Genomic DNA, 26,498 nt, shown 5'->3' with positions numbered 1-26,498 from the left:
TAGCAGTAGCAGATGCAGTAATAGTAGTAGCAGTAGCAGATGCAGTAATAGCAGTAATAGTAATAGTAGCAGCAGCAGTAATAGCAGTAATTGTAGTAGGGTGGCGGTAATGGTAATGGTGGCAGCGGCGGTAATGGTAATGGTGGCAGGCGGCGGTAATGGTAAGGTAGCAGCGGCGGTAATGGTAATGGTAATGGTGGCAGCAGCGGTAATGGTGGTAGCGGTGGCGGATGCGGTAATAGCGGTAATGGTGGTGGCGGTGGCGGATGCGGTAATGGCGGTAATGGTGGTAGCGGTGGCGGATGCGGTAATGGCGGTAATGGTGGTGGTGGCGGCGGCGGTAATGGTGGTGGCGGTGGCGGATGCGGTAATGGCGGTAATGGTAATGGTGGCGGTGGCGGCGGCGGTAATGGTAATGGTGGCGGTGGCGGATGCGGTGTGGCAGCGGTAATGGTGGTGGCGGTGGCGGATGCGGTAATGGCGGTAATGGTGGTGGCGGTGGCGGATGCGGTGTGGCGGTAATGGTAATGGTGGCAGCAGCGGTAATGGTGGTGGCGGTGGCGGATGCGGTAATGGCGGTAATGGTAATGGTGGTAGCGGTAATGGTAATGGTGGCGGCGGCGGTAATGGTGGTGGCGGTGGCGGATGCGGTAATGGCGGTAATGGTGGTGGTGGCAGCGGCGGTAATGGTGGTAGCGGATGCGGTAATGGCGGTAATGGTAATGGTGGCGGCGGCGGTAATGGTGGCGGCGGCGGTAATGGTAATGGTAGCGGTGGCGGATGCGGTAATGGTAATGGTGGCGGTGGCGGTAATAGTGGTGGCGGTGGCGGTAATGGCGGTGTAGGTGGTAGCGGTGGCGGATGCGGTAATGGTAATGGTAGCGGTGGCGGTAATGGTGGTAGCGGTGGCGGTAATGGCGGTAATGGTAATGGCGGTGGCGGCTGCGGTAATGGTAATGGCGGTGGCGGCAGCGGTAATGGTAATGGCGGTGGCAGCGGCGGTAATGGTAATGGTGGCGGCGGCGGTAATGGTAATGGTGGCGGCGGCGGTAATGGTGGTGGCGGTGGCGGTGTGGTAATGGTGGCGGTGGCGGCGGCGGTAATGGTAATGGTGGCGGTGGCGGCGGCGGTAATAGCGGTAATGGTGGTGGCGGTGGCGGCGGCGGTGATGGTAATGGTGGTGGCAGCGGTAATGGTAATGGTGGCGGCGGCGGTAATGGTGGTGGCGGTGGCGGTGTGGTAATGGGACGGCAGCGGTAATGGTAATGGTGGCGGTGGCGGCGGCGGTAATGGTAATGGTGGCGGTGGCGGCGGCGGTGATGGTAAGGTGGCAGCGGCGGTAATGGCGGTAATGGTGGTGGCGGTGGCAGTGTGGTGGTGGCGGTGGCGGCGGTAATGGTAATGGTGGCGGCGGTGGTAATGGTGGCGGTGGCAGCGGCGGTGGTGGCGGTGGCAGTGTGTGGTACGGTGGCGGTAATGGTAATGGTGGCGGTGGCGGCGGCGGTAATAGTAAGGTGGCGGTGGCGGCGGCGGTAATGGCGGTAATGGTGGTGGCGGTGGCGGCGGCGGTAATGGTGTGGTGGCGGTGGCGGTGATGGTGGGTGGCGGCGGCGGTAATGGCGGTGGTTGTGGTGGCGGTGGCGGTAATGGTGTGGTGGCGGCGGCGGTGGTGGTAAGGTGGCGGCGGCGGTGATGGTGGGTGGCGGCGGCGGTAATGGTAATGGTGGCGGTGGCGGTAATGGTGGGTGGCGGCGGCGGTAATGGTGTGGTAATGGTGGCGGCGGCGGTAATGGTGGGTGGCGGTGGCGGCGGCGGTAATGGTGGTAATGGTGGCGGCGGTAATGGCGGTAATGGTGGTAGCGGTGGCGGCGGCGGGATAGTAATAGTAGCAGCAGCAGTAATAGCAGTAATTGTAGTAGCAGTAGCAGTAATAGTAATAGTAGCAGTAGCAGCAGCAGTAATAGTAATAGTAGCAGCAGCAGTAATAGTAATAGTAGCAGCAGCAGTAATAGTAATAGTAGCAGTAGCAGTAATAGTAATAGTAATAGTAGCAGCAGCAGTAATAGTAAGAGTAGCAGCAGCAGTAATAGTAATAGTAGCAGCAGCAGTAATAGCAGTAATAGTAGTAGCAGTAGCAGCAGCAGTAATAGTAATAGTAGCAGTAGTAGAAGTAGTAGCAGCAGTAATAGCAGTAATAGTAATAGTAGTAGCAGTAATAGTAATAGTAGTAGCAACAGTAATAGCAGTAATAGTAGTAGCAGCAGCAGTACTAGTAATCATAGCAGCAGCAGTAACAATTGTAGCAGTCATAGTAGTACCAGTCATAGCAGCAGTAGTAATAGCAGTAAGCAGTAATAGAAGAAGAATATTGGGTAAAAAGAATATAAAATATAAAGACAGTGTGTACACTCAGCTCATTTGCGACTGTTCTTCAGTTATTACACTTACTGGGGTTCTGGATCTTGACAGTGGAGTCAGGCTCTGGGTGAGGTTTATGAACCACCTGAGTACACACCTGCTCCGTCAGAATCTACAAGAACAGCAAGAATTTAATCACACACACGCACACGGACTGAATAAAATTCAGCATTTACTTTACAGAACTGGTTTATTAATCCAGCTACACCTCAACTTCGCCATTTCATCAGCTGCATCCATCTCTTTATAGGTGCATATGTTAGATTAGCAGCTGTTGCTGTAGCAAGCGTCAGATCTGAATGCTGTGCAGTGTATGAAAGAGGACAGTGCTGAGTAGATATTAATCAAGATGTGGTCTGGTGAACAGTAATGGACACTGATGAAGGGTAGAGGATTATTAAGGAAAGGGAGGAGTATGATAAAATGCTAGGGAAGTCTCAATGCTGCAAAAACCTGCAGCGCTGCCTCCAGTGTACAGTGGCATCATGGCCTACCTCATACAGCGTGTTGTAGGTTGTTACTGTCACAGTGTTGGTGTGCATCATTAATCTCTCTCCCAGCAGTGTGAAGAGGCTGTGTGTGTGCATGATCTCCACTTTCCTCCTGTAATAACACACACACACACACTTTGTCTTTGACAACAAATCCACCAAATCACCCTTCTTCCCTTTGGTGCACTAAAAATGTGCAGCAATTCCTATGAATGTAAACGCAACTCATATTGGGAATCGTACTGTTTCAGGAAGGAAAGTAACCTGTGTGTAACGACATCAACACACATGTATGTTGTGTGACTGGGGAACGTTGTGTGACACAGAAGCAGAGAAGAACCTTATTGAAATATGAGGAAAAGGAAACACCAGGGAGCAACTACTATACTCAAAATTCACAAGAATGAAAAAGTATAATATAAATACACACATCGTGTTCTCCATGCACATTTGTGATGAAGGAAGATGAACACAAGTGTACCGGGGTTTGATAAAGTCTGAAACCAGTCTAATTCTGTAGAGGCAGCAAGAACAAACAGACTCAGATTCAGACACAGCAAACACAGCCAGTGTGAAAGCCACTTAAGCACAGAGGGCATATTTGCTTGTTCAGCCAATTAAGCGCCAACGATAACAAATTTCCTTCAGCTAGCACAACCTCAGCAAGTTCACTCTTAATCAAGATTATGGGATTATCACTAATTCCTTTTTTTTCCTGATCTGAGTTTTGAGCACAGCGTGTTCTAACATCTAACATCTTTACGCCTACAAACGTTCGAAATCAAAACTTTGAGCCTGAGGAATGATGGATATTCCACACTTCATTTCTGCAGCACGTACAGCAGGATGCATTCGCTGTCAGACTGATTATTTTGCCTGAATTGGCCGAGTTCGAGTCTCTCTGTCAGCTGCTGCCTTCTGGAGCTTTCTGTCTTTATTGCTTTCTAAGTCTGTTTCCAAAAACCGCAACATACATCACAACTTATATAATGCTAACTTACTGAGTTATTACATTCATAGAAAACTGAAACTTCAGCATCTACGTCTGGCCTGAAACAAGAAGCCGTGAAGCCACTCACTTGTGTCCGAGGTGTTTGAGAAAGTAGCCGAGGACTTTCAGCGCTTGCACGCGAATGCTCTCGCTCTTAGAAGCTAAGAGTTTGTAGATGACCCTGTGGAGAAAAGAAATATAAGATTTACAAATGTTAGTGTGGGATTTATGATTCATGGGGAAGGCCATGTCATTAGATTAAAAAAATTCTCAGCCAGATGACAGGAGTGTATACTCAATGAAGCGGACGAGAGATTTGACAGAGTCATGGTGGCTGTGGGGTGTTTGTGTGTGTGTCTGGTTAAATCTAATCCAGTTATGTAAGTGTGCAGGGCGAGTGTGTGCCTCAGTGCTCACCGTATACCGTTCCTCTGGTCAAATGCTGGGATCATGGAGGCTGGATGCTCAGACATGAGAGCCACCAAGAGCTGCAGAACATCATGAATGTTCTCATCCTGCAGCAAACAAGTAAACAAGTCAGCAAGGTATACCAAATATACTAAATCAAGAATTTGTAATGTGGTGAGAGAGAGAGAAAGAGAGAGAGAAAGAGAGGGGGGAGGGGGGAGCGAGAGAGAGAGAGAGAGAGAAGGAGGGAGAGAGAGAGAAAGAAAGAGAGAGGAAGGAAGGAAGGAAGGAAGGAAGAGAGAGAGAGAGAGAGAGAGAGAGAGAGAGAGAGAGAGAAAGGGTGGGGGAGAGAGAGAGAGAGGGGAAGGAAGGAAGGAAGGAAGGAAGGAAGGAAGGAAGGAAGGAAGGAAAGTGAGTGTAATGCAGAGTGGACACTGAGTGTAATGCAGAGTGGACAGTGAGTGGACAGTGCAGAGTGGATGATGAGTGGACAGTACAGAGTGGATGATGAGTGGACAGTGCAGAGTGCATGATGAGTGGACAGTGCAGAGTGGATGATGAGTGGACAGTGCAGAGTGCATGATGAGTGGACAGTGCAGAGTGGATGATGAGTGGACAGTGCAGAGTGGATGATGAGTGGACAGTGAATGCTCAGTACCTCATGCATGGTCAGCAGGTAGTTCAGGATGCTCTGTAACTCGTCCTCTTTCACACCACGGTCCTGCAGACACAACACCATGGACATCACGACATTTCACACAGGCTTTTTTTGGACAGCACATTATCATTGTGGGCCAAATGTCAAGTGATGCAGAGTAATGAATTGTTAATGAACTGTGTGTGTGTGTGTAAATAGTAACAAACACTTTTATAAACACAGCATTTCTTGCATGCTTTCTAGTATGTGCTGACTCACATGTACATGCTATTAGTGACGTGATTAGCCAGAGCGTAAGTGTTAAAGGGCAGCCAATTGTGTGGTCACTAATGTAATATCTGAACGGAAAACGAGAGAACGAGAAAAAAAAAAAAAAAAAGAGAGGCTGAAACAAAAGGAGCAGCGGCTAAACAAATAAAGCGTGCTGCTTAGCAACAGTCTCACGCTCTTCCAAACAACAGCAGCCCTGAAGCTAGAACATTGTGTCCATGTGACATTTCTATCTGTCTGTCTGTCTCATTCACACACACACACACACACACACACACACACACGCACACAATGATCCATAATGCAATTCTCTCTGTCTGCTGGCTGTACGAGAACTAAGTGCTTTACGGATTTAAGGAACATAAGAAGTGATGAAGGAATACGGTTCCACTCTGCTGTGTCGCACCACTGCACATCTCCATGAGGGACTGGGATACACAGCTCCTGTACTATCCTGCACCAGAACTCTGGTTCATCTCTGCACTTAGTTCTGAACATGAGCAGTTTATTTTTAAGTGCAGCTTCACACTCAATGCAGAACGAGATTACACAGACACACACTTTCTCTCTTTTTCTTTTACACACGCACACAAACACACTCTCTCTCACTCACATACAAACACACACACACTCTCTCTCTCTTACACACACTTTCTCTCTCTTTCAAATACAAAATACTGAAATACAGTGAGACAAAACAGCCTCAGGTTTGCTTCTTGCACAGCTCTAACCTCCGGGTGTTTGACCACATGACCATGCACACATGCAGAGAGAAATAACATTATCTAATGTTATTTCATTATGTCTCATTATTTCATTTATCATGTCTAACATTATCTAACTTTTTCTTCTGCATTAAGCAAAAGGTCACGTTCATTTCTGCAGCATCTTGAAAGATGACAGAAGTGAACAAAGGAAGTGTACAGTGTGGGAAATGAGACACGAACTGCAGCAACAATAACAACAGTGTAAATAAAAAGTGAAGTTCAGTGAAGCCACTAGACACAAGACTAAAAGACAGGTTCTGTGGCTGAGTGATGACTGTCTGCTTTTCCTCTCCTCTCCTCTCATCTTCTCCTCCTCCTCTCTTTCTCTTCCTCTCCTCTCCACTTCTCTTCCCTGCTCTCTTCTCCTCTGTTATTCTCTCTTCCTCTGCTCTCTTCTTCTCTCCTCTTCTCTTCTTCCCAGCTCTCCTCTCCTGACCTCTCCCCTCTCTTCCCCTCCCCTCCTCTTCTATCTCCTCTCCTAGCTCAGTGTGATACTTTTTATGTCATTTGGAACAACATTTTGCAGTGCTGATGTAAGAAGTTTCTGATAAGAACATCACTACACACAAGTAGAAATTTCAAAAGTGTCATTTTCGAAGGATACAGAACTAAACAGAACTTTATTTTACAGACAGGAAACCGTGAGTGTGAAAGCTGGTGCAAACACCTTTAAGCATAGTGAGAGGATCTGCTGGAAAGCAGTAATGTTTGGTTCGGTTCTGCAATCAATAAAAACAAGCAGAACTCGAGCCTAACAGAGCTGATGGGAATTCCCTCCACTGCCAAGAATAGGCCTCGACTTCCCAAACAGGAAAGACTAACATCTCTGTCTGACAAACAGGAAGGAAGCTACTGAAGAAACACTATTTTAGACATTTGACCTCGCTGTGATCGTAACCCCGTTAGCATTAAGCATAATAATAATTCTGCTTCAGTTCTATATACCCATCCATCCCCATCCACTCGTTTATCAGAAAGCTCGCAAAATTTGGTAAACAGCAGCTGTATAAAGAAGGAATAAAAGAGTTTGGGATGTGCAGTGAGAGGAAAATCATCAACCCCGTCATGTTCATTTCTTACATTGTGAACCGCTGAACTGCTGAGTTTAAAAGGTGCTCACCTTGAGAATGAGCTGCTTGAGGAAGAGAAGCATGAAGGCACGCAGAGAGATGATCTCCTTTTGTGTGGGCCGAGGACCGTCTGCAAAAAAACACACACACACACACACAGGGTTACAAATGCAGTCATTTTAAACAAATCAGATCATTCTGTCTAAGCACCTGGCCCAAACACACACACACTGTTACAAATGTACCCCCCACACACCTATATTCACACCTACACAACCCCACTCTACATCCAAACACACACTGATACACACACCTATATCCATGCCTATACCTAGACACTCCCACACCCCAACACCTATATCTATGCCTATACCTAGACACTCCCACACCCCAACACACACACACCTATATCTATGCCTATACCTAGACACTCCCACACCCCAACACACACACCCCTATATCTATGCCTACACACACTCCTACATCCACACCTACACACACACCCAAAGTACAACACACCACACACACACACACCTGTATCCATGCCTACACACACCCCTATATCTATGCCTACACACACTCCTACATCCACACCTACACACACACCCAAAGTACAACACACCACACACACACACAACTGCATCCATGCCTACACACACACCCCTATATCTATGCCTACACACACCCAAACCCCAACACACACCCCTACATCCACACCTACACACACACATTCACACTTACATACGCCCAAACTCCAACATACTACACACCCACAGGTGCGAACACACACCGACACCTCAACACACACGCACCCCACACACAAAGATAAAATGCAGAGTCAGATCTAAGAGCAGTGCTGTTCCTGTTCTTTTACTGAACTTTGTAAATGAAGACATTTTGAAATGAACTGTATAAAACATCCCAGAAGAACCATGTTTCAGAGTCTGTGTGATTGCTTTAAACTCTCTGTACTTATCTGGTCTTAAACTAAGCTCAGAATCAGATGAGTACACACGCCTGAGCCTCAGCACATTAATAAATTCACTAAATATGGAGCATCTGAAGTGTTGCATTGATTTTCCCCGCACACCCGCAGAGTCTGGGCTCTCAGCAGTGCCTGTGTTGTGCTTGCTACAGAAAAAAAAAAAAAAATCAAACACTCCCCTTTGGTTTCCTTTAATAAAAGCATATAAACAAGCGTATCAAACAATAACAATAGTATCAGCGCCCAAAATCTGGGCAGAGGAAACGTGCAGAGGAGATGATCGTTGCAGCAGGCTTTTACATCATTACTGGATTCACGTTAACAAGCAAACATTAAAGGCAGCGGGCTAGAGGAAAACAAACTGCCACCAGACCAGGCAGATATATACACCAAACAAGGCATAACATTATGACCACCTGCCTAATTTTGTGTTGGTCCCCCTTTTGCTGCCCGTCATGCACTGTGTATTCTGTATCCAGCAGCAATAGAGGCAGTGTGTTTCTCCTGTGATGTGTGTGAAGGTGTGATCACAGACAGAAGCTGGCCACAGAAGGGAGTCTGTGACTGGTAGAGAGGATTAGACTGGTGAAAGAAATAAAAAAAGCCTCAAACAGCCACATGATGAACTCTGCTGCGTCCTCCCTCTCCTCCACTCATTTATTCCCCCTGATTCCCTCACACACACACCACTTATCTTTTATTTACCAAAACAGGCCTCATGAAGCTGCAGAGAAAATTCACTTTCCCCAAAATGTCTCTGTGTGTGTGTAGCAGTGGCGTGTTCACTGTTGAAGCAAGTGTGTGTGTAGCAGTGGCGTGTTCACTGTTGACTTGAAGTGTGTGTGTGTGTGTAGCAGTGGCGTGTTCACTGTTGACTAGAAGTGTGTGTGTGTGTGTGTAGCAGTAGTGTGTTCACTGTTGACGAGAAGCGTGTGTGTGTGTATGTAGCAGTGGCATTTTCACTGTTGACATAAAGCAAGTGTATGTGTGTGTGTGGTGAAAAGGTAATTAAACACCAGATGCATGTTCTAGACCAGCACTGATTGTGTTCATCACTGTGTGTGACCATGTAACATTCCTGGCCAGTGCTGCACTCTGTGTGTGTGTGTGTGTGTGTGTGTTGGGGTGGGGTGGGGGGTGTCTTCCCCACAACCTCCCTTCTTGCCACTTCTACATGCAGAGCTAGTGGGTGTATGTGGGCTGAAGTGTGAATCATCTGCTCTATTTGTACTCAGGCTCTACTTCTCAACCAGAACAGGCTTTAAAGAAGCAGTCTGGAATTCTAGTTCCTTGTTGCTGAAAGTGTGTAAGGTAAAGGACACAAGCTGAGCAGGGTTGGGGGTGGTAATAGTTTCTGGGCCAGAAAAATATCAACTGTAGTGATGTTTACTTATTGAAGAGCAACATTAGAAAAAAAAGAAAAGATGTAATAAATGTTATGTCTTTGAGACATAAGCTCCTCTGTTGCATCTTTAATGTTATTTGAAGGTCACACAAAATTGTTGAGCATATGGAAGGTATGGATCTCTGTGATATATGTGTGTGTGTGCGCGCAAGTTACGGGATTCTGAGTAGTAAATAATCTCCACTGAGCCTCCTGCTCACGACACACACACACACACACTAATAAATTCACACTTTAAGAGAGAAAAGAAAACAGTTAGAACTCAGGGTTATCTAGACACTCAGCATGCAACACAGGGAGGTTTGTGTGTTTGTATGTGTCTCCCTTCATTCCATTCAGGTGGCTAATCCTAATAGATCGGCAGTGGATCTATAGAGACCACACACACACACACAGTATTGTGTACACCCTGCAGATAAGGAACTTAAAGCACTCTTCACAGAATGCTGGTCTGTACTCCTTCACAGGATGCGCAGCAGTTACACGTACATTGCAATTTAGCAGTAGAAGTAGTAGTTCCATCTAAAATAAAAAGGCAGGGACTGTTCCACAAAATATTCATTTCTTTATTTTTCTTTACTGCTCTTTATAGTCATCTTTGACACTTACAAACCTTTCCAGAATTTTCGGAACCGTTTCTTATAAACTGTAGCATTTGCTCAGCTCTGTATCTGATGAACTAACTGTAAACCTCCACACTTAGAGATGTGATAAACATTCACAAACACACACACTCGCAAAGCACACACACACACTCACAAGGTCACACACAGACATACATACAATGTTACACATACACACAAAAATGCAAACACACACACACACACACAATTACCACACACACATTCCCCCTTCCCCACCAGATCAGCTAGCATAAACACACACACACAACCTTCCAAGTTACACTATCAAGTACTCTAAGGTCATGGACTCACACGCAAACTCACTCACACACAGACACACACCTTCACAATCTCATACACAGAAGCTTACACTCACGCACACGTTACAATGCCAAGCAAATGTACACGCAAACTCGAGCACATACCCCCTCATGCAAATGCACTCACAATGTCTCACATTCACACTCTCACAGGCGCACACACACACACACACACACACAGTGCCACATTTATTTGAATGCTGCATTAGCACTCTCACATGACATTCGTCAGTAATTACTTGTGGTTTTAGTGGAATGACCTCTCTCTCTCGAGAAGCCATATCACACAGGCAGCTAATGATCAACACTGACGGGTGACTGATCTTCAGCGGAACAGGATTCATTAGCACTCTGCAGGTATTACAGCTGCTCTGTTCAAGTCCTTATGCTACTGCACAATTCTGAGCTTCACAACACTCGCATGGTCACATGATCACAATACATCATTATCCTGAGTCGGTGCTGCGTCAGTGTCATGATGAAGCACAGACTGATGGAGACATGAAGCTGGGATGAAGTGAGGAGGTGCAGTGATGAAGAGAAACACACACACACACACACACTCACACACAGGAGTCTGACAGAGAGGAAGAGGGAAGTGATGGAAGAGTTCTGAACAAGAGACAGCATGAGAAAAAGTAATGACCTGAGAGACACAAACTGCTGAAAGAGACTTGAAAGTAGTTCAACAAGTACTGAAGTACTGAAGCAGTGAAAACTATAAACTTGTCGGTGTGGCATGTGACATACAGGTGAAAGGGTGTGTCTGTGTGTGGGTGTGTGTTTACAGGTGAAGGGGTGTGTCTGTGTGTGTGTGTTTACAGGTGAAGGGGTGTGTCTGTGTGTGGGTGTGTGTTTACAGGTGAAGGGGTGTGTCTGTGTGTGGGTGTGTGTTTACAGGTGAAGGGGTGTGTCTGTGTGTGGGTGTGTGTTTACAGGTGAAGGGGTGTGTCTGTGTTTACAGGTGAAGGTGTGTGTCTGTGTGTGTGGGTGTGTGTTTACAGGTGTATAACTGTGTGTGGGTGTGTGTTTACAGGTGAAGGTGTGTGTCTGTGTGTTTACAGGTGAAGGTGTGTGTCTGTGTGTGGGTGTGTGTTTACAGGTGAAGGTATGTGTCTGTGCGTGGGTGTGTGTTTACAGGTGAAGGTGTGTGTGGGTGTGTGTTTACAGGTGTATAAATGTGTGTGGGTGTGTGTTTACAGGTGAAGGTATGTGTCTGTGTGTGGGTGTGTGTTTACAGGTGAAGGTGTGTCTGTGTGTGTGGGTGTGTGTTTACAGGTGTATAACTGTGTGTGGGTGTGTTTACAGGTGAAGGTGTGTGTCTGTGTGTGTGGGTGTGTGTTTACAGGTGTATAACTGTGTGTGGGTGTGTGTTTACAGGTGAAGGTGTGTGGCTGTGTGTTTACAGGTGAAGGTGTGTGTCTGTGTGTTTACAGGTGTATAACTGTGTGTGTCTGTGTGTTTACAGGTGAAGGTGTGTGTCTGTGTGTGGGTGTGTGTTTACAGGTGTATAACTGTGTGTGGGTGTGTGTTTACAGGTGAAGGGGTGTGTCTGTGTTTACAGGTGAAGGTGTGTGTCTGTGTGTGGGTGTGTGTTTACAGGTGAAGGTATGTGTCTGTGCGTGGGTGTGTGTTTACAGGTGAAGGTGTGTGTGGGTGTGTGTTTACAGGTGTATAAATGTGTGTGGGTGTGTGTTTACAGGTGAAGGTATGTGTCTGTGTGTGGGTGTGTGTTTACAGGTGAAGGTGTGTCTGTGTGTGTGGGTGTGTGTTTACAGGTGTATAACTGTGTGTGGGTGTGTTTACAGGTGAAGGTGTGTGTCTGTGTGTGTGGGTGTGTGTTTACAGGTGTATAACTGTGTGTGGGTGTGTGTTTACAGGTGAAGGTGTGTGTCTGTGTGTTTACAGGTGAAGGTGTGTGTCTGTGTGTTTACAGGTGTATAACTGTGTGTGTCTGTGTGTTTACAGGTGAAGGTGTGTGTCTGTGTGTGGGTGTGTGTTTACAGGTGTATAACTGTGTGTGGGTGTGTGTTTACAGGTGAAGGTGTGTGTCTGTGTGGGTGTGTGTTTACAGGTGAAGGTGTGTGTCTGTGTGTGGGTGTGTGTTTACAGGTGAAGGTGTGTGTCTGTGTGTGGGTGTGTGTTTACAGGTGAAGGTGTGTGTCTGTGTGTGGGTGTGTGTTTACAGGTGAAGGTGTGTGTCTGTGTGTGGGTGTGTGTTTACAGGTGAAGGTGTGTAGCTGTGTGTGGGTGTGTGTTTACAGGTGAAGGTATGTGTCTGTGTGTGGGTGTGTGTTTACAGGTGTATAACTGTGTGTGGGTGTGTGTTTACAGGTGAAGGTGTGTGTCTGTGTGTTTACAGGTGAAGGTGTGTGTCTGTGTGTTTACAGGTGAAGGTGTGTGTCTGTGTGTGTCTGTGTGTTTACAGGTGAAGGTGTGTCTGTGTGTGGGTGTGTGTTTACAGGTGTATAACTGTGTGTGGGTGTGTTTACAGGTGAAGGTGTGTGTCTGTGTGTGTGGGTGTGTGTTTACAGGTGTATAACTGTGTGTGGGTGTGTGTTTACAGGTGAAGGTGTGTGTCTGTGTGTTTACAGGTGAAGGTGTGTGTCTGTGTGTTTACAGGTGTATAACTGTGTGTGTCTGTGTGTTTACAGGTGAAGGTGTGTGTCTGTGTGTGGGTGTGTGTTTACAGGTGTATAACTGTGTGTGGGTGTGTGTTTACAGGTGAAGGTGTGTGTCTGTGTGTGGGTGTGTGTTTACAGGTGAAGGTGTGTGTCTGTGTGTGGGTGTGTGTTTACAGGTGAAGGTGTGTGTCTGTGTGTGGGTGTGTGTTTACAGGTGAAGGTGTGTGTCTGTGTGTGGGTGTGTGTTTACAGGTGAAGGTGTGTGTCTGTGTGTGGGTGTGTGTTTACAGGTGAAGGTGTGTGTCTGTGTGTGGGTGTGTGTTTACAGGTGAAGGTGTGTAGCTGTGTGTGGGTGTGTGTTTACAGGTGAAGGTATGTGTCTGTGTGTGGGTGTGTGTTTACAGGTGAAGGTGTGTCTCTGTGTGTGTGTGTTTACAGGTGTATAACTGTGTGGGTGTGTGTTTACAGGTGAAGGTGTGTGTCTGTGTTTACAGGTGAAGGTGTGTGTCTGTGTGTGTCTGTGTGTTTACAGGTGTATAACTGTGTGTGTCTGTGTGTTTACAGGTGAAGGTGTGTGTGTGTGTTTACAGGTGAAGGTGTGTGTGTGGGTGTGTGTTTACAGGTGTATAACTGTGTGTGTGTTTACAGGTGAAGGTGTGTGTCTGTGTGTGTCTGTGTGTTTACAGCTGAAGTTGTGTGTGTGTGGGTGTGTGTTTACAGGTGAAGGTGTGTGATCGTTTGTGTTTACAGGTGAAGGTGTGTGTCTGTGTGTGTCTGTGTGTTTACAGCTGAAGTTGTGTGTGTGTGGGTGTGTGTTTACAGGTGAAGGTGTGTGATCGTTTGTGTTTACAGGTGAAGGTGTGTGTCTGTGTGTGGGTGCGTGTTTACAGGTGAAGTTGTGTGTGTGGGTGTGTGTTTACAGGTGTATAACTGTGTGTGTGTGTGTGTGTTTACAGGTGAAGGTGTGTGTCTGTGTGTGTGGGTGTGTGTTTACAGGTGAAGGTGTGTGATCGTTTGTGGGTGTGTGTTTACAGGTGAAGGTGTGTGATCGTTTGTGTGTTTGTGTTTACAGGTGAAGGTGTGTCTCTGTGTGTGGGTGTGTGTTTACAGGTGTATAACTGTGTGTGGGTGTGTGTTTACAGGTGTATAACTGTGTGTGGGTGTGTGTTTACAGGTGAAGGTGTGTGTCTGTGTGTGTGGGTGTGTGTTTACAGGTGTATAACTGTGTGTGGGTGTGTGTTTACAGGTGAAGGTGTGTGTCTGTGTGTTTACAGGTGAAGGTGTGTGTCTGTGTGTTTACAGGTGTATAACTGTGTGTGTCTGTGTGTTTACAGGTGAAGGTGTGTGTCTGTGTGTGGGTGTGTGTTTACAGGTGAAGGTGTGTGTCTGTGTTTACAGGTGAAGGTGTGTGTCTGTGTGTTTACAGGTGAAGGTGTGTGTCTGTGTGTGTCTGTGTTTACAGGTGTATAACTGTGTGTGTCTGTGTGTTTACAGGTGAAGGTGTGTGTGTGTGGGTGTGTGTTTACAGGTGTATAACTGTGTGTGGGTGTGTGTTTACAGGTGAAGGTGTGTGTCTGTGTTTACAGGTGAAGGTGTGTGTCTGTGTGTTTACAGGTGAAGGTGTGTGTCTGTGTTTACAGGTGAAGGTGTGTGTCTGTGTGTTTACAGGTGAAGGTGTGTGTCTGTGTGTTTACAGGTGTATAACTGTGTGTGTCTGTGTGTTTACAGCTGAAGTTGTGTGTGTGTGGGTGTGTGTTTACAGGTGAAGGTGTGTGATCGTTTGTGTTTACAGGTGAAGGTGTGTGTCTGTGTGTTTACAGGTGAAGGTGTGTGTCTGTGTGTGTCTGTGTGTTTACAGGTGAAGGTGTGTGTCTGTGTTTACAGGTGAAGGTGTGTGTCTGTGTGTCTGTGTGTTTACAGCTGAAGTTGTGTGTGGGTGTGTGTTTACAGGTGAAGGTGTGTGATCGTTTGTGGGTGTGTGTTTACAGGTGAAGGTGTGTGATCGTTTGTGTGTTTGTGTTTACAGGTGAAGGTGTGTGATCATTTGTGTTTACAGGTGAAGGTGTGTGATCGTTTGTGGGTGTGTGTTTACAGGTGAAGGTGTGTGATCGTTTGTGTGTTTGTGTTTACAGGTGAAGGTGTGTGATCGTTTGTGTTTGTGTTTACAGGTGAAGGTGTGTGATCGTTTGTGTTTGTGTTTACAGGTGAAGGTGTGTGATCGTTTGTGTTTGTGTTTACAGGTGAAGGTGTGTGATCGTTTGTGTTTGTGTTTACAGGTGAAGGTGTGTGATCGTTTGTGTTTGTGTTTACAGGTGAAGGTGTGTGATCGTTTGTGTTTGTGTTTACAGGTGAAGGTGTGTGATCGTTTGTGGGTGTGTGTTTACAGGTGAAGGTGTGTGATCGTTTGTGTTTGTGTTTACAGGTGAAGGTGTGTGATGGTTTGTGGGTGTGTGTTTACAGGTGAAGGTGTGTGATGGTTTGTGTGTTTGTGTTTACAGGTGAAGGTGTGTGATCGTTTGTGGGTGTGTGTTTACAGGTGAAGGTGTGTGATCGTTTGTGGGTGTGTGTTTACAGGTGAAGGTGTGTGATCGTTTGTGTTTGTGTTTACAGGTGAAGGTGTGTGATGGTTTGTGGGTGTGTGTTTACAGGTGAAGGTGTGTGATGGTTTGTGTGTTTGTGTTTACAGGTGAAGGTGTGTGATCGTTTGTGTGTTTGTGTTTACAGGTGAAGGTGTGTGATCATTTGTGTTTACAGGTGAAGGTGTGTGATCATTTGTGTTTGTGTTTACAGGTGAAGGTGTGTGATCGTTTGTGTTTGTGTTTACAGGTGAAGGTGTGTGATCGTTTGTGTGTTTGTGTTTACAGGTGAAGGTGTGTGATCGTTTGTGTGTTTGTGTTTACAGGTGAAGGTGTGTGATCATTTGTGTTTACAGGTGAAGGTGTGTGATCGTTTGTGTTTGTGTTTACAGGTGAAGGTGTGTGATCGTTTGTGTGTTTGTGTTTACAGGTGAAGGTGTGTGATCGTTTGTGTGTTTGTGTTTACAGGTGAAGGTGTGTGATCATTTGTGTTTACAGGTGAAGGTGTGTGATCGTTTGTGTTTGTGTTTACAGGTGAAGGTGTGTGATCGTTTGTGTGTTTGTGTTTACAGGTGAAGGTGTGTGATCGTTTGTGTGTTTGTGTTTACAGGTGAAGGTGTGTGATCGTTTGTGGGTGTGTGTTTACAGGTGAAGGTGTGTGATCGTTTGTGTTTGTGTTTACAGGTGAAGGTGTGTGATGGTTTGTGTGTTTGTGTTTACAGGTGAAGGTGTGTGATCGTTTGTGGGTGTGTGTTTACAGGTGAAGGTGTGTGATCGTTTGGGTGTTTGTGTTTACAGGTGAAGGTGTGTGATCGTTTGTGTGTGTGTTTACAGGTGAAGGTGTGTGATGGTTTGTGTGTTTGTGTTTACAGGTGAAGGTGTGTGATCGTTTGTGGGTGTGTGTTTACAGGTGAAGGTGTGTGATCGTTTGGGTGTTTGTGTTTACAGGTGAAGGTGTGTGATCGTTTGTGTTTACAGGTGAAGGTGTGTGATCGTTTGTGTGTGTGTGTTTACAGGTGAAGGTGTGTGATCGTTTGTGTGTTTGTGTTTACAGGTGAAGGTGTGTGATCGTTTGTGGGTGTGTGTTTACAGGTGAAGGTGTGTGATCGTTTGTGTGTTTGTGTTTACAGGTGAAGGTGTGTGATCGTTTGTGTGTTTGTGTTTACAGGTGAAGGTGTGTGATCGTTTGTGGGTGTGTGTTTACAGGTGAAGGTGTGTGATCGTTTGTGTTTGTGTTTACAGGTGAAGGTGTGTGATGGTTTGTGGGTGTGTGTTTACAGGTGAAGGTGTGTGATGGTTTGTGTGTTTGTGTTTACAGGTGAAGGTGTGTGATCGTTTGTGTTTGTGTTTACAGGTGAAGGTGTGTGATCGTTTGTGTGTTTGTGTTTACAGGTGAAGGTGTGTGATCGTTTGTGTGTTTGTGTTTACAGGTGAAGGTGTGTGATCATTTGTGTTTACAGGTGAAGGTGTGTGATCATTTGTGTTTACAGGTGAAGGTGTGTGATCGTTTGTGTTTGTGTTTACAGGTGAAGGTGTGTGATCGTTTGTGTGTTTGTGTTTACAGGTGAAGGTGTGTGATCGTTTGTGTGTTTGTGTTTACAGGTGAAGGTGTGTGATCATTTGTGTTTACAGGTGAAGGTGTGTGATCGTTTGTGTTTGTGTTTACAGGTGAAGGTGTGTGATCGTTTGTGTGTTTGTGTTTACAGGTGAAGGTGTGTGATCGTTTGTGGGTGTGTGTTTACAGGTGAAGGTGTGTGATCGTTTGTGTTTACAGGTGAAGGTGTGTGATCGTTTGTGTTTGTGTTTACAGGTGAAGGTGTGTGATGGTTTGTGTGTTTGTGTTTACAGGTGAAGGTGTGTGATCGTTTGTGTGTTTGTGTTTACAGGTGAAGGTGTGTGATCGTTTGTGTTTGTGTTTACAGGTGAAGGTGTGTGATCGTTTGTGTGTGTGTGTTTACAGGTGAAGGTGTGTGATCGTTTGTGTGTTTGTGTTTACAGGTGAAGGTGTGTGATCGTTTGTGTTTGTGTTTACAGGTGAAGGTGTGTGATCGTTTGTGTGTGTGTGTTTACAGGTGAAGGTGTGTGATCGTTTGTGTGTTTGTGTTTACAGGTGAAGGTGTGTGATCGTTTGTGTGTTTGTGTTTACAGGTGAAGGTGTGTGATCGTTTGTGTTTGTGTTTACAGGTGAAGGTGTGTGATCGTTTGTGTTTACAGGTGAAGGTGTGTGATCGTTTGTGTTTACAGGTGAAGGTGTGTGATCGTTTGTGTTTGTGTTTACAGGTGAAGGTGTGTGATCGTTTGTGTGTTTGTGTTTACAGGTGAAGGTGTGTGATCGTTTGTGGGTGTGTGTTTACAGGTGAAGGTGTGTGATCGTTTGTGTTTACAGGTGAAGGTGTGTGATCGTTTGTGTTTGTGTTTACAGGTGAAGGTGTGTGATGGTTTGTGTGTTTGTGTTTACAGGTGAAGGTGTGTGATCGTTTGTGTGTTTGTGTTTACAGGTGAAGGTGTGTGATCGTTTGTGTTTGTGTTTACAGGTGAAGGTGTGTGATCGTTTGTGTGTGTGTGTTTACAGGTGAAGGTGTGTGATCGTTTGTGTGTTTGTGTTTACAGGTGAAGGTGTGTGATCGTTTGTGTTTACAGGTGAAGGTGTGTGATCGTTTGTGTTTGTGTTTACAGGTGAAGGTGTGTGATCGTTTGTGTGTTTGTGTTTACAGGTGAAGGTGTGTGATCGTTTGTGTTTGTGTTTACAGGTGAAGGTGTGTGATCGTTTGTGTGTTTGTGTTTACAGGTGAAGGTGTGTGATCGTTTGTGTGTTTGTGTTTACAGGTGAAGGTGTGTGATGGTTTGTGGGTGTGTGTTTACAGGTGAAGGTGTGTGATGGTTTGTGTGTGTGTGTTTACAGGTGAAGGTGTGTGATCGTTTGTGTGTTTGTGTTTACAGGTGAAGGTGTGTGATCGTTTGTGTGTTTGTGTTTACAGGTGAAGGTGTGTGATCGTTTGTGTGTTTGTGTTTACAGGTGAAGGTGTGTGATCGTTTGTGTGTTTGTGTTTACAGGTGAAGGTGTGTGATCGTTTGTGTGTTTGTGTTTACAGGTGAAGGTGTGTGATCGTTTGTGTTTACAGGTGAAGGTGTGTGATCGTTTGTGTGTTTGTGTTTACAGGTGAAGGTGTGTGATCGTTTGTGTGTTTGTGTTTACAGGTGAAGGTGTGTGATCGTTTGTGTGTTTGTGTTTACAGGTGAAGGTGTGTGATCGTTTGTGTTTGTGTTTACAGGTGAAGGTGTGTGATCGTTTGTGTGTGTGTGTTTACAGGTGAAGGTGTGTGATCGTTTGTGTGTTTGTGTTTACAGGTGAAGGTGTGTGATCGTTTGTGTTTGTGTTTACAGGTGAAGGTGTGTGATCGTTTGTGGGTGTGTGTTTACAGGTGAAGGTGTGTGATCGTTTGTGTGTTTGTGTTTACAGGTGAAGGTGTGTGATCGTTTGTGTTTGTGTTTACAGGTGAAGGTGTGTGATCGTTTGTGTGTGTGTGTTTACAGGTGAAGGTGTGTGATCGTTTGTGTGTTTGTGTTTACAGGTGAAGGTGTGTGATCGTTTGTGTGTTTGTGTTTACAGGTGAAGGTGTGTGATCGTTTGTGTTTACAGGTGAAGGTGTGTGATCGTTTGTGTTTACAGGTGAAGGTGTGTGATCGTTTGTGTGTGTGTGTTTACAGGTGAAGGTGTGTGATCGTTTGTGTGTGTGTGTTTACAGGTGAAGGTGTGTGATCGTTTGTGTTTGTGTTTACAGGTGAAGGTGTGTGATCGTTTGTGTTTACAGGTGAAGGTGTGTGATCGTTTGTGTGTGTGTGTTTACAGGTGAAGGTGTGTGATCGTTTGTGGGTGTGTGTTTACAGGTGAAGGTGTGTGATCGTTTGTGTTTGTGTTTACAGGTGAAGGTGTGTGATCGTTTGTGTTTACAGGTGAAGGTGTGTGATCGTTTGTGGGTGTGTGTTTACAGGTGAAGGTGTGTGATCGTTTGTGTGTTTGTGTTTACAGGTGAAGGTGTGTGATCGTTTGTGTGTGTGTGTTTACAGGTGAAGGTGTGTGATCGTTTGTGTGTTTGTGTTTACAGGTGAAGGTGTGTGATCGTTTGTGTGTTTGTGTTTACAGGTGAAGGTGTGTGATCGTTTGTGTTTACAGGTGAAGGTGTGTGATCGTTTGTGTTTACAGGTGAAGGTGTGTGATCGTTTGTGTGTTTGTGTTTACAGGTGAAGGTGTGTGATCGTTTGTGTGTTTGTGTTTACAGGTGAAGGTGTGTGATCGTTTGTGTTTGTGTTTACAGGTGAAGGTGTGTGATCATTTGTGTTTGTGTTTACAGGTGAAGGTGTGTGATCGTTTGTGTGTGTGTGTTTACAGGTGAAGGTGTGTGATCGTTTGTGTGTTTGTGTTTACAGGTGAAGGTGTGTGATCGTTTGTGTTTGTGTTTACAGGTGAAGGTGTGTGATCGTTTGTGTTTGTGTTTACAGGTGAAGGTGTGTGATCGTTTGTGTGTGTGTGTTTACAGGTGAAGGTGTGTGATCGTTTGTGTGTTTGTGTTTACAGGTGAAGGTGTGTGATCGTTTGTGTGTTTGTGTTTACAGGTGAAGGTGTGTGATCGTTTGTGTTTGTGTTTACAGGTGAAGGTGTGTGATCGTTTGTGTGTGTGTGTTTACAGGTGAAGGTGTGTGATCGTTTGTGTGTTTGTGTTTACAGGTGAAGGTGTGTGATCGTTTGTGTGTGTGTGTTTACAGGTGAAGGTGTGTGATCGTTTGTGTTTGTGTTTACAGGTGAAGGTGTGTGATCGTTTGTGTTTACAGGTGAAGGTGTGTGATCGTTTGTGGGTGTGTGTTTACAGGTGAAGGTGTGTGATCGTTTGTGTGTGTGTGTTTACAGGTGAAGGTGTGTGATCGTTTGTGTTTGTGTTTACAGGTGAAGGTGTGTGATCGTTTGTGTTTACAGGTGAAGGTGTGTGATCGTTTGTGGGTGTGTGTTTACAGGTGAAGGTGTGTGATCGTTTGTGGGTGTGTGTTTACAGGTGAAGGTGTGTGATCGTTTGTGTTTGTGTTTACAGGTGAAGGTGTGTGATCGTTTGTGTTTACAGGTGAAGGTGTGTGATCGTTTGTGTGTGTGTGTTTACAGGTGAAGGTGTGTGATCGTTTGTGGGTGTGTGTTTACAGGTGAAGGTGTGTGATCGTTTGTGGGTGTGTGTTTACAGGTGAAGGTGTGTGATCGTTTGTGTTTGTGTTTACAGGTGAAGGTGTGTGATCGTTTGTGTGTTTGTGTTTACAGGTGAAGGTGTGTGATCGTTTGTGTTTGTGTTTACAGGTGAAGGTGTGTGATCGTTTGTGGGTGTGTGTTTACAGGTGAAGGTGTGTGATCGTTTGTGTTTGTGTTTACAGGTGAAGGTGTGTGATCGTTTGTGTTTACAGGTGAAGGTGTGTGATCGTTTGTGTTTGTGTTTACAGGTGAAGGTGTGTGATCGTTTGTGTGTTTGTGTTTACAGGTGAAGGTGTGTGATCGTTTGTGTTTACAGGTGAAGGTGTGTGATCGTTTGTGGGTGTGTGTTTACAGGTGAAGGTGTGTGATCGTTTGTGTTTGTGTTTACAGGTGAAGGTGTGTGATCGTTTGTGTTTACAGGTGAAGGTGTGTGATCGTTTGTGTTTACAGGTGAAGGTGTGTGATCGTTTGTGTTTGTGTTTACAGGTGAAGGTGTGTGATCGTTTGTGTTTGTGTTTACAGGTGAAGGTGTGTGATCGTTTGTGTTTACAGGTGAAGGTGTGTGATCGTTTGTGGGTGTGTGTTTACAGGTGAAGGTGTGTGATCGTTTGTGGGTGTGTGTTTACAGGTGAAGGTGTGTCTCAACATGTATGGCTTTGTGTGTGTGCGTGTTTCAATACCCACCAAGGCCTTTAGGTGTGATGCCGCTGCTCTCCAGTGGGTTGGTGGCCCAGTAGTAGTACTTGAGTGTGTGCATGAGCTGCAGAACGGTGCCAACTCGCCTTATAGTGGAGTAGATTGTAGCCGTGCCAATGAACTCAGCAGACAGGTAAGTATACAGAGAGAGCTGAACCTGAGGAACAGTCACAAGCATGTCAGATATACACACACACACACACACACACACACACACAAAACCAGGAACACTTCTGTAATAGTTTACATTTTATATACACATTAGTCATGAGGAGAGAATAAGCTCTGTGGAGACTGCTTCAGTTGGCTTGAGGGTCAGGTGGCTGACTGCATTTAAGAACATTCAAATTCTTGCCTAAAAGGCTCTTGGGTTGCCTTCACTGATTATTTTAAGTCATTATCCATCTGCATTGTGAAGTGCTGTCCTATCAGTATTCCAGCATTTCACTGAATCTGAGCAGAAGGAATAGCTCTATACACTTCAGAATTCATCCTGTTATCATCTTTCACATCACAACCGTTACAGAACCTCCCTGCAAACACCAAATCATCTCTGAACATCTCTGAGCCATAAAGCTGAGCATTTGTTTCATATCACCTAGTTTACGATTATGATTGAATATTTGTAGAATTGAATCTGACAACTATTTTCCTTATTCCTGTTCCAATAACAATAAACACTTTAAATAGCAAGCAAAGCATTAGATCGAATAATTGTACAAGGAGACACAAAATTATCACGCTTATATCTCTCTCCAATGTTTACTAAATCTACAACCTCCATGTGGACACATCTTTAACGTGAGCTGTACTGATCTTATGAAATGTTCTTAACTGGGAAGTTTCCTGGTGTGTACTAATCATAGGTCTCTATAACAATACAAACCTTTGGGTTACTGGTCAGTCAATATAGATGTCCTGCTATTAAAAGACTGCAGAGTTTAATTTGTGTAGCACTTTCATCACCGGACATTTGAGTTTCTCTGACTGTCCTCTGTCACCATCATTCAGAGTGACCCGTCTGTGTGACTCCTATTGAATAACAACGTTTCTGTTGATTTGAGAAGTTGAGCTTCAGCAGTCACGCGCTCATGTATTGTGTTAACCTTGATTAAACATTCATGTCTACATTCAGTCTGAATGCTACAGACCTTTTTTTAATCAAATCTAAATAGTTTTTGAGATTATTAAGAAGAATAAAATATCTCTAATCATTGTTTAATGATTTATCTCTTTATATTTGTGATAAATGGACTGACTGAACACAGTATTGTTATATATACTGCACAGAAACAACAGACGCAACGCTGCAGCTGCACCCAGGTGCTTCAGTATTGGGTTACGTTCAACACAAAATAGAGGCATGTTCCGTATTACATTAATTCAATTTTATTCGTATAGTGTTGTCTCAAAGCAGCTTTCAGAATTAAGAATAAAAATAGTTTAAAATTAATTAGCATTCATCCCTAACGAGCAAGCCTGGGGTGACTGTGGCGAGGAAAAACTCCCTGAGACGATACGAGGATGAAACCTTGAGAGGAAACAGATTCATACAGGAAATCATCCTCATTTGAGTGACACCGGAGAGTGTGAGTATAAATAATTTACTTTCTACAGCTGTATATGAATCTTGTACAGTTAAGTGGAGTTGAAGTTCTTTACTTAAAGTCACAGTTAAAATTCATTCTTTCTTTCTTTCATTCTTTCCACCTTTTGTTTATTGTTTATTATTTACAGCTTTTGTTATTCAATATTAAAACTATATAAGATGTTGAGGATTAATTTTTTTAAGAACTTTAAAACAGAAATTGGGTTTACTTCTTTAAAAACTTTTTCAAAAGTGTCAACAGAATAATACAATTTCCAGGGGTAAAAGTATTACATTCGACTAGAATATGTTTGATGGACAGAAGGGGTTTTACAAGATGGACACTGTGGGGGATTTTCTCTTCAGAGTAAAAATTGGTGTGTAGCTTTTGAGGCGTCCTTTTCTGCTCACAGTTAAAAGAATTGAAATAAATTAATAAAAGTAATAAAAAAAATAAAACGCTCCCTCTGAATGTATTGAAGGCCAATTCTTTTTTTTTTCCGCTTTTGTTCATTCTTAAGAATTTAAGCAAACCTGCAAGAGAATAAGCATTACATTCATGACCTAAAGGTTCAGAACAACTTACTGTTAAAAAACTTTTCTCTTGTTATAGTTTCATTTCAGTGATCTTTTATTTCAGTGATGATCTGATAGCTGTGTCATTGAGCTCACCCCCTACTCAGGACAGTGATTTTGGCTTTGATTCTGTGCTCTGACCTTCGCAGGTGTGTGTATCCAGATGGCAGCGTTGAACAGGACGTGGTCACACAGCTGCTTTAGGAGAGGAGCTCCATGTGTGAGGCCATCTAGATACTTAGCAAAGGAGAGGAACTGCTCCAGTACAGCCCTGGTGATGTGCACACGGGACGACTGGACAGACAGACAGACAGATGCAGTGTGAGAGATAATATGGCTGATGTAACTCAGTGATATAAAACAGTCGCGCTATTTCTAACACAGCTTCATTACAGCGTCTCACCTTCTCTAATAGGTATCCAATGACCAGGAAGCCCTTTCCTCCCAGCATCTGCTCCTGCATGGCTACAGAACTCTTCAACAGCTCCACCAGGAAAGCCAGGAGAGTGGCACTACACACAAACACAATTTTGTGTTACTATCCCTGTGAGGACTCCATATCTAACCATAACCCTCAATAACCAAAGCAAGGTGTGTTGCTCTTGTAGACACACTTGTAGAAACTCACACAAACAGCGACTCAGACTGAGACAGCAACCAAAAAGCATTGTTATAGCTGGCGACGTGAGAGACAGCAAACATTACACTGTGGACATGTCCAGCAAAGTTGAGTAAAGTTAAACTTTATGCAAATACGGGGTGACTTAGTGCAGCGACTACCAGTGGAAGTAAAGGCAAGAGTGCAGATGATCCGTCTCCTGTTTTGTAGGAACCAGACAGTCTGACGCTTGGGCTTTTGTCACAGACAGACGGCATCAAGGGCAAAGAGAAGAGAATAAACAACTTCTTCATCTTGTATGATATTATGCATATATACTGCTGAATTTTATACACAAACACCACATATCCCTCCAGAATGTTACATTATGGCAGCAAGATTTGTTGTCTAAAGTGGAACGCTAGTCTCGGCACCCACGTTACAAACAATGGAATTTTTTGCATAAAAAACACAAACTACACACACACATACATTAGTGCTATGCAGTTGAACATTTTTAGGTTAGATTTTTCCAAATAAAACAGCTTTACAAAACCAGTCGCTAGCTGACATTAATAATTCCATACTATACAAGAACAAAAGTTTTCTCAAAACAAAATCCCGAGATGTGACATGTTTCTGTGAGCTGACATGTCTGAATGAGAACATTAGTGATGTAGTATGAGAAGAGCCTGAGAGCAATGTTGTGTGTTTTTATTTTTCCAAATTCACTACATAAGTATTAAACTGTGTTGGTTTCTTTATGCTGTGCCTACATTTGTATGCCCAGTAAAATCACTCTCTACAGAAAGCCAGTCAGCTCGCAGGCGTATCTTCCGAAGCAATATCCGTACGAATAACATCACACCAGACGCTGATTATTGCCACTTCTGCTTTCATGTAATCTCTTTTACAGAAATAGCTTGCAGTGAAACAACTGATCCTCAGCAGCAATCGATATGGACACGCTAACACACTCTCTGAATCATTTCCCACCGGTGGTATAGCTGCGCTGATGGGCTGAGGGGCTGCGGTTGAATGATGCGCTTGATGCACTGAAAGTCATGATGAAGTCCTCAGCAGCTCACTTTCGCCTTTCCTGTTTTTCCGTTTCTCGCTTTTTTTTCCCCTCTTCCTCTCGACTTCTATTTTCTCCGGCTCTCTCAGCTCGCTGCACAGCAAAGTGGCTGGATGGAGGCACTATCTCGCATCCATATGAAGCTTGTTTTTCCTGCGCTGGCCACAGGCTCTGCACTGATGCACTGCAGATTTAGATTCGACTGATGATGCCTGCCAGTGGTACTACAGATCTAGGACTGATTATGCCTGCAAGCTGAGGGAATACAGCAGCGAGATGACTGTACGGAACTGAATTTGATCGTATCATCCATCCATGATTGTGTGTGTGTGTGTATTTGCATAGCAACAGCTAGGCAGTGATTAAGAGGGAAACAACAGCAAAGGTGAAAATAAAAAAAGCTGAGGAGAAGACAGGTGTGTGTGCGTGTGTGTGTGCGCACGCTCACCACACGGTGGTCTCCACAGGGCTGTCATTGGGCTGCCGGTAGTCCAGCTGAGAGAAGAGCGGGAACAGCACTTGGATACCCCCAATTGAGTGGATGGCACTGTGGATGGAGTGTGTGACGATGGCCTTTACATCCTACACACACAAACAACAATGCATTAGCACTTATTAGTTGAGCAGTGGACATCTCAGTGCTGCCCAATCACCACATACACGCCTAGGAAGAACTTCTAGTAGCCAGTTCAGTGTAGCCTGTTTTTAGAAGGTGAAAGGAAACCAGAGAGTCAGGAGGAAACCTACAATGAGACTCTGAAGCTGTTCGGATAATGCAGCAATGCTACTCTGTGTGTGTGTGTGTGTTTTTGCCAAGGAGTCTACCAAACCAATTCTGGAGGAGCATGTGCACCCAATGGTTCAAAACATTATACCCTGAAGGTGGTGCTGTGTATTAAAATAATAAAGCACCAAAGACTGGAGTAGTTTGAAGTACATGGCACTGAAGTTGATCTCCCATGGCCTGCACAGTCACCAGATCTTTACCAGAAATCACCAGAAATCACCAGAAACTATCAGGATAGTTTTCAGCAAATTAAGGGGTGTTTCTGAAGAGAAAGTCAGAGAACGTTTGCCTCCCCCAAGGTCATGTAGTGACCTGGCCACTGTCCTGCAAGACTCAGTG

At 44.8% G+C, this 26,498-nt stretch overlaps 1 protein-coding gene across 14 annotated transcripts in view; it reads right to left on the bottom strand.

The window, feature by feature from the left end:
- The window catches only part of nbeaa (neurobeachin a), a 182,982-nt gene that overhangs the window by 46,883 nt on the left and 109,601 nt on the right, over window positions 1–26,498 (bottom strand). For all 14 annotated transcript variants that reach the window (XM_058412232.1, XM_058412237.1, XM_058412239.1 and 11 more), the window contains exons 10-19: window positions 25,821–25,954; window positions 24,100–24,208; window positions 23,838–23,990; window positions 21,521–21,689; window positions 7,124–7,203; window positions 4,967–5,029; window positions 4,318–4,415; window positions 3,989–4,081; window positions 2,913–3,021; window positions 2,449–2,530 (exon numbers count right to left, since the gene is read on the bottom strand). In XM_058412232.1, the coding sequence (XP_058268215.1) occupies window positions 2,449–2,530; window positions 2,913–3,021; window positions 3,989–4,081; window positions 4,318–4,415; window positions 4,967–5,029; window positions 7,124–7,203; window positions 21,521–21,689; window positions 23,838–23,990; window positions 24,100–24,208; window positions 25,821–25,954 (1,090 nt within the window). The remainder of the gene's footprint in view (window positions 1–2,448; window positions 2,531–2,912; window positions 3,022–3,988; window positions 4,082–4,317; window positions 4,416–4,966; window positions 5,030–7,123; window positions 7,204–21,520; window positions 21,690–23,837; window positions 23,991–24,099; window positions 24,209–25,820; window positions 25,955–26,498) is intronic.

Source organism: Hemibagrus wyckioides, linkage group LG16 (assembly GCF_019097595.1).
Source record: "Hemibagrus wyckioides isolate EC202008001 linkage group LG16, SWU_Hwy_1.0, whole genome shotgun sequence".
Taxonomy (NCBI): Eukaryota; Metazoa; Chordata; class Actinopteri; order Siluriformes; family Bagridae; genus Hemibagrus; species Hemibagrus wyckioides.
Note: the sequence above shows the minus strand (reverse complement) of the source record. Positions and strands in the feature narration are given on the sequence as shown.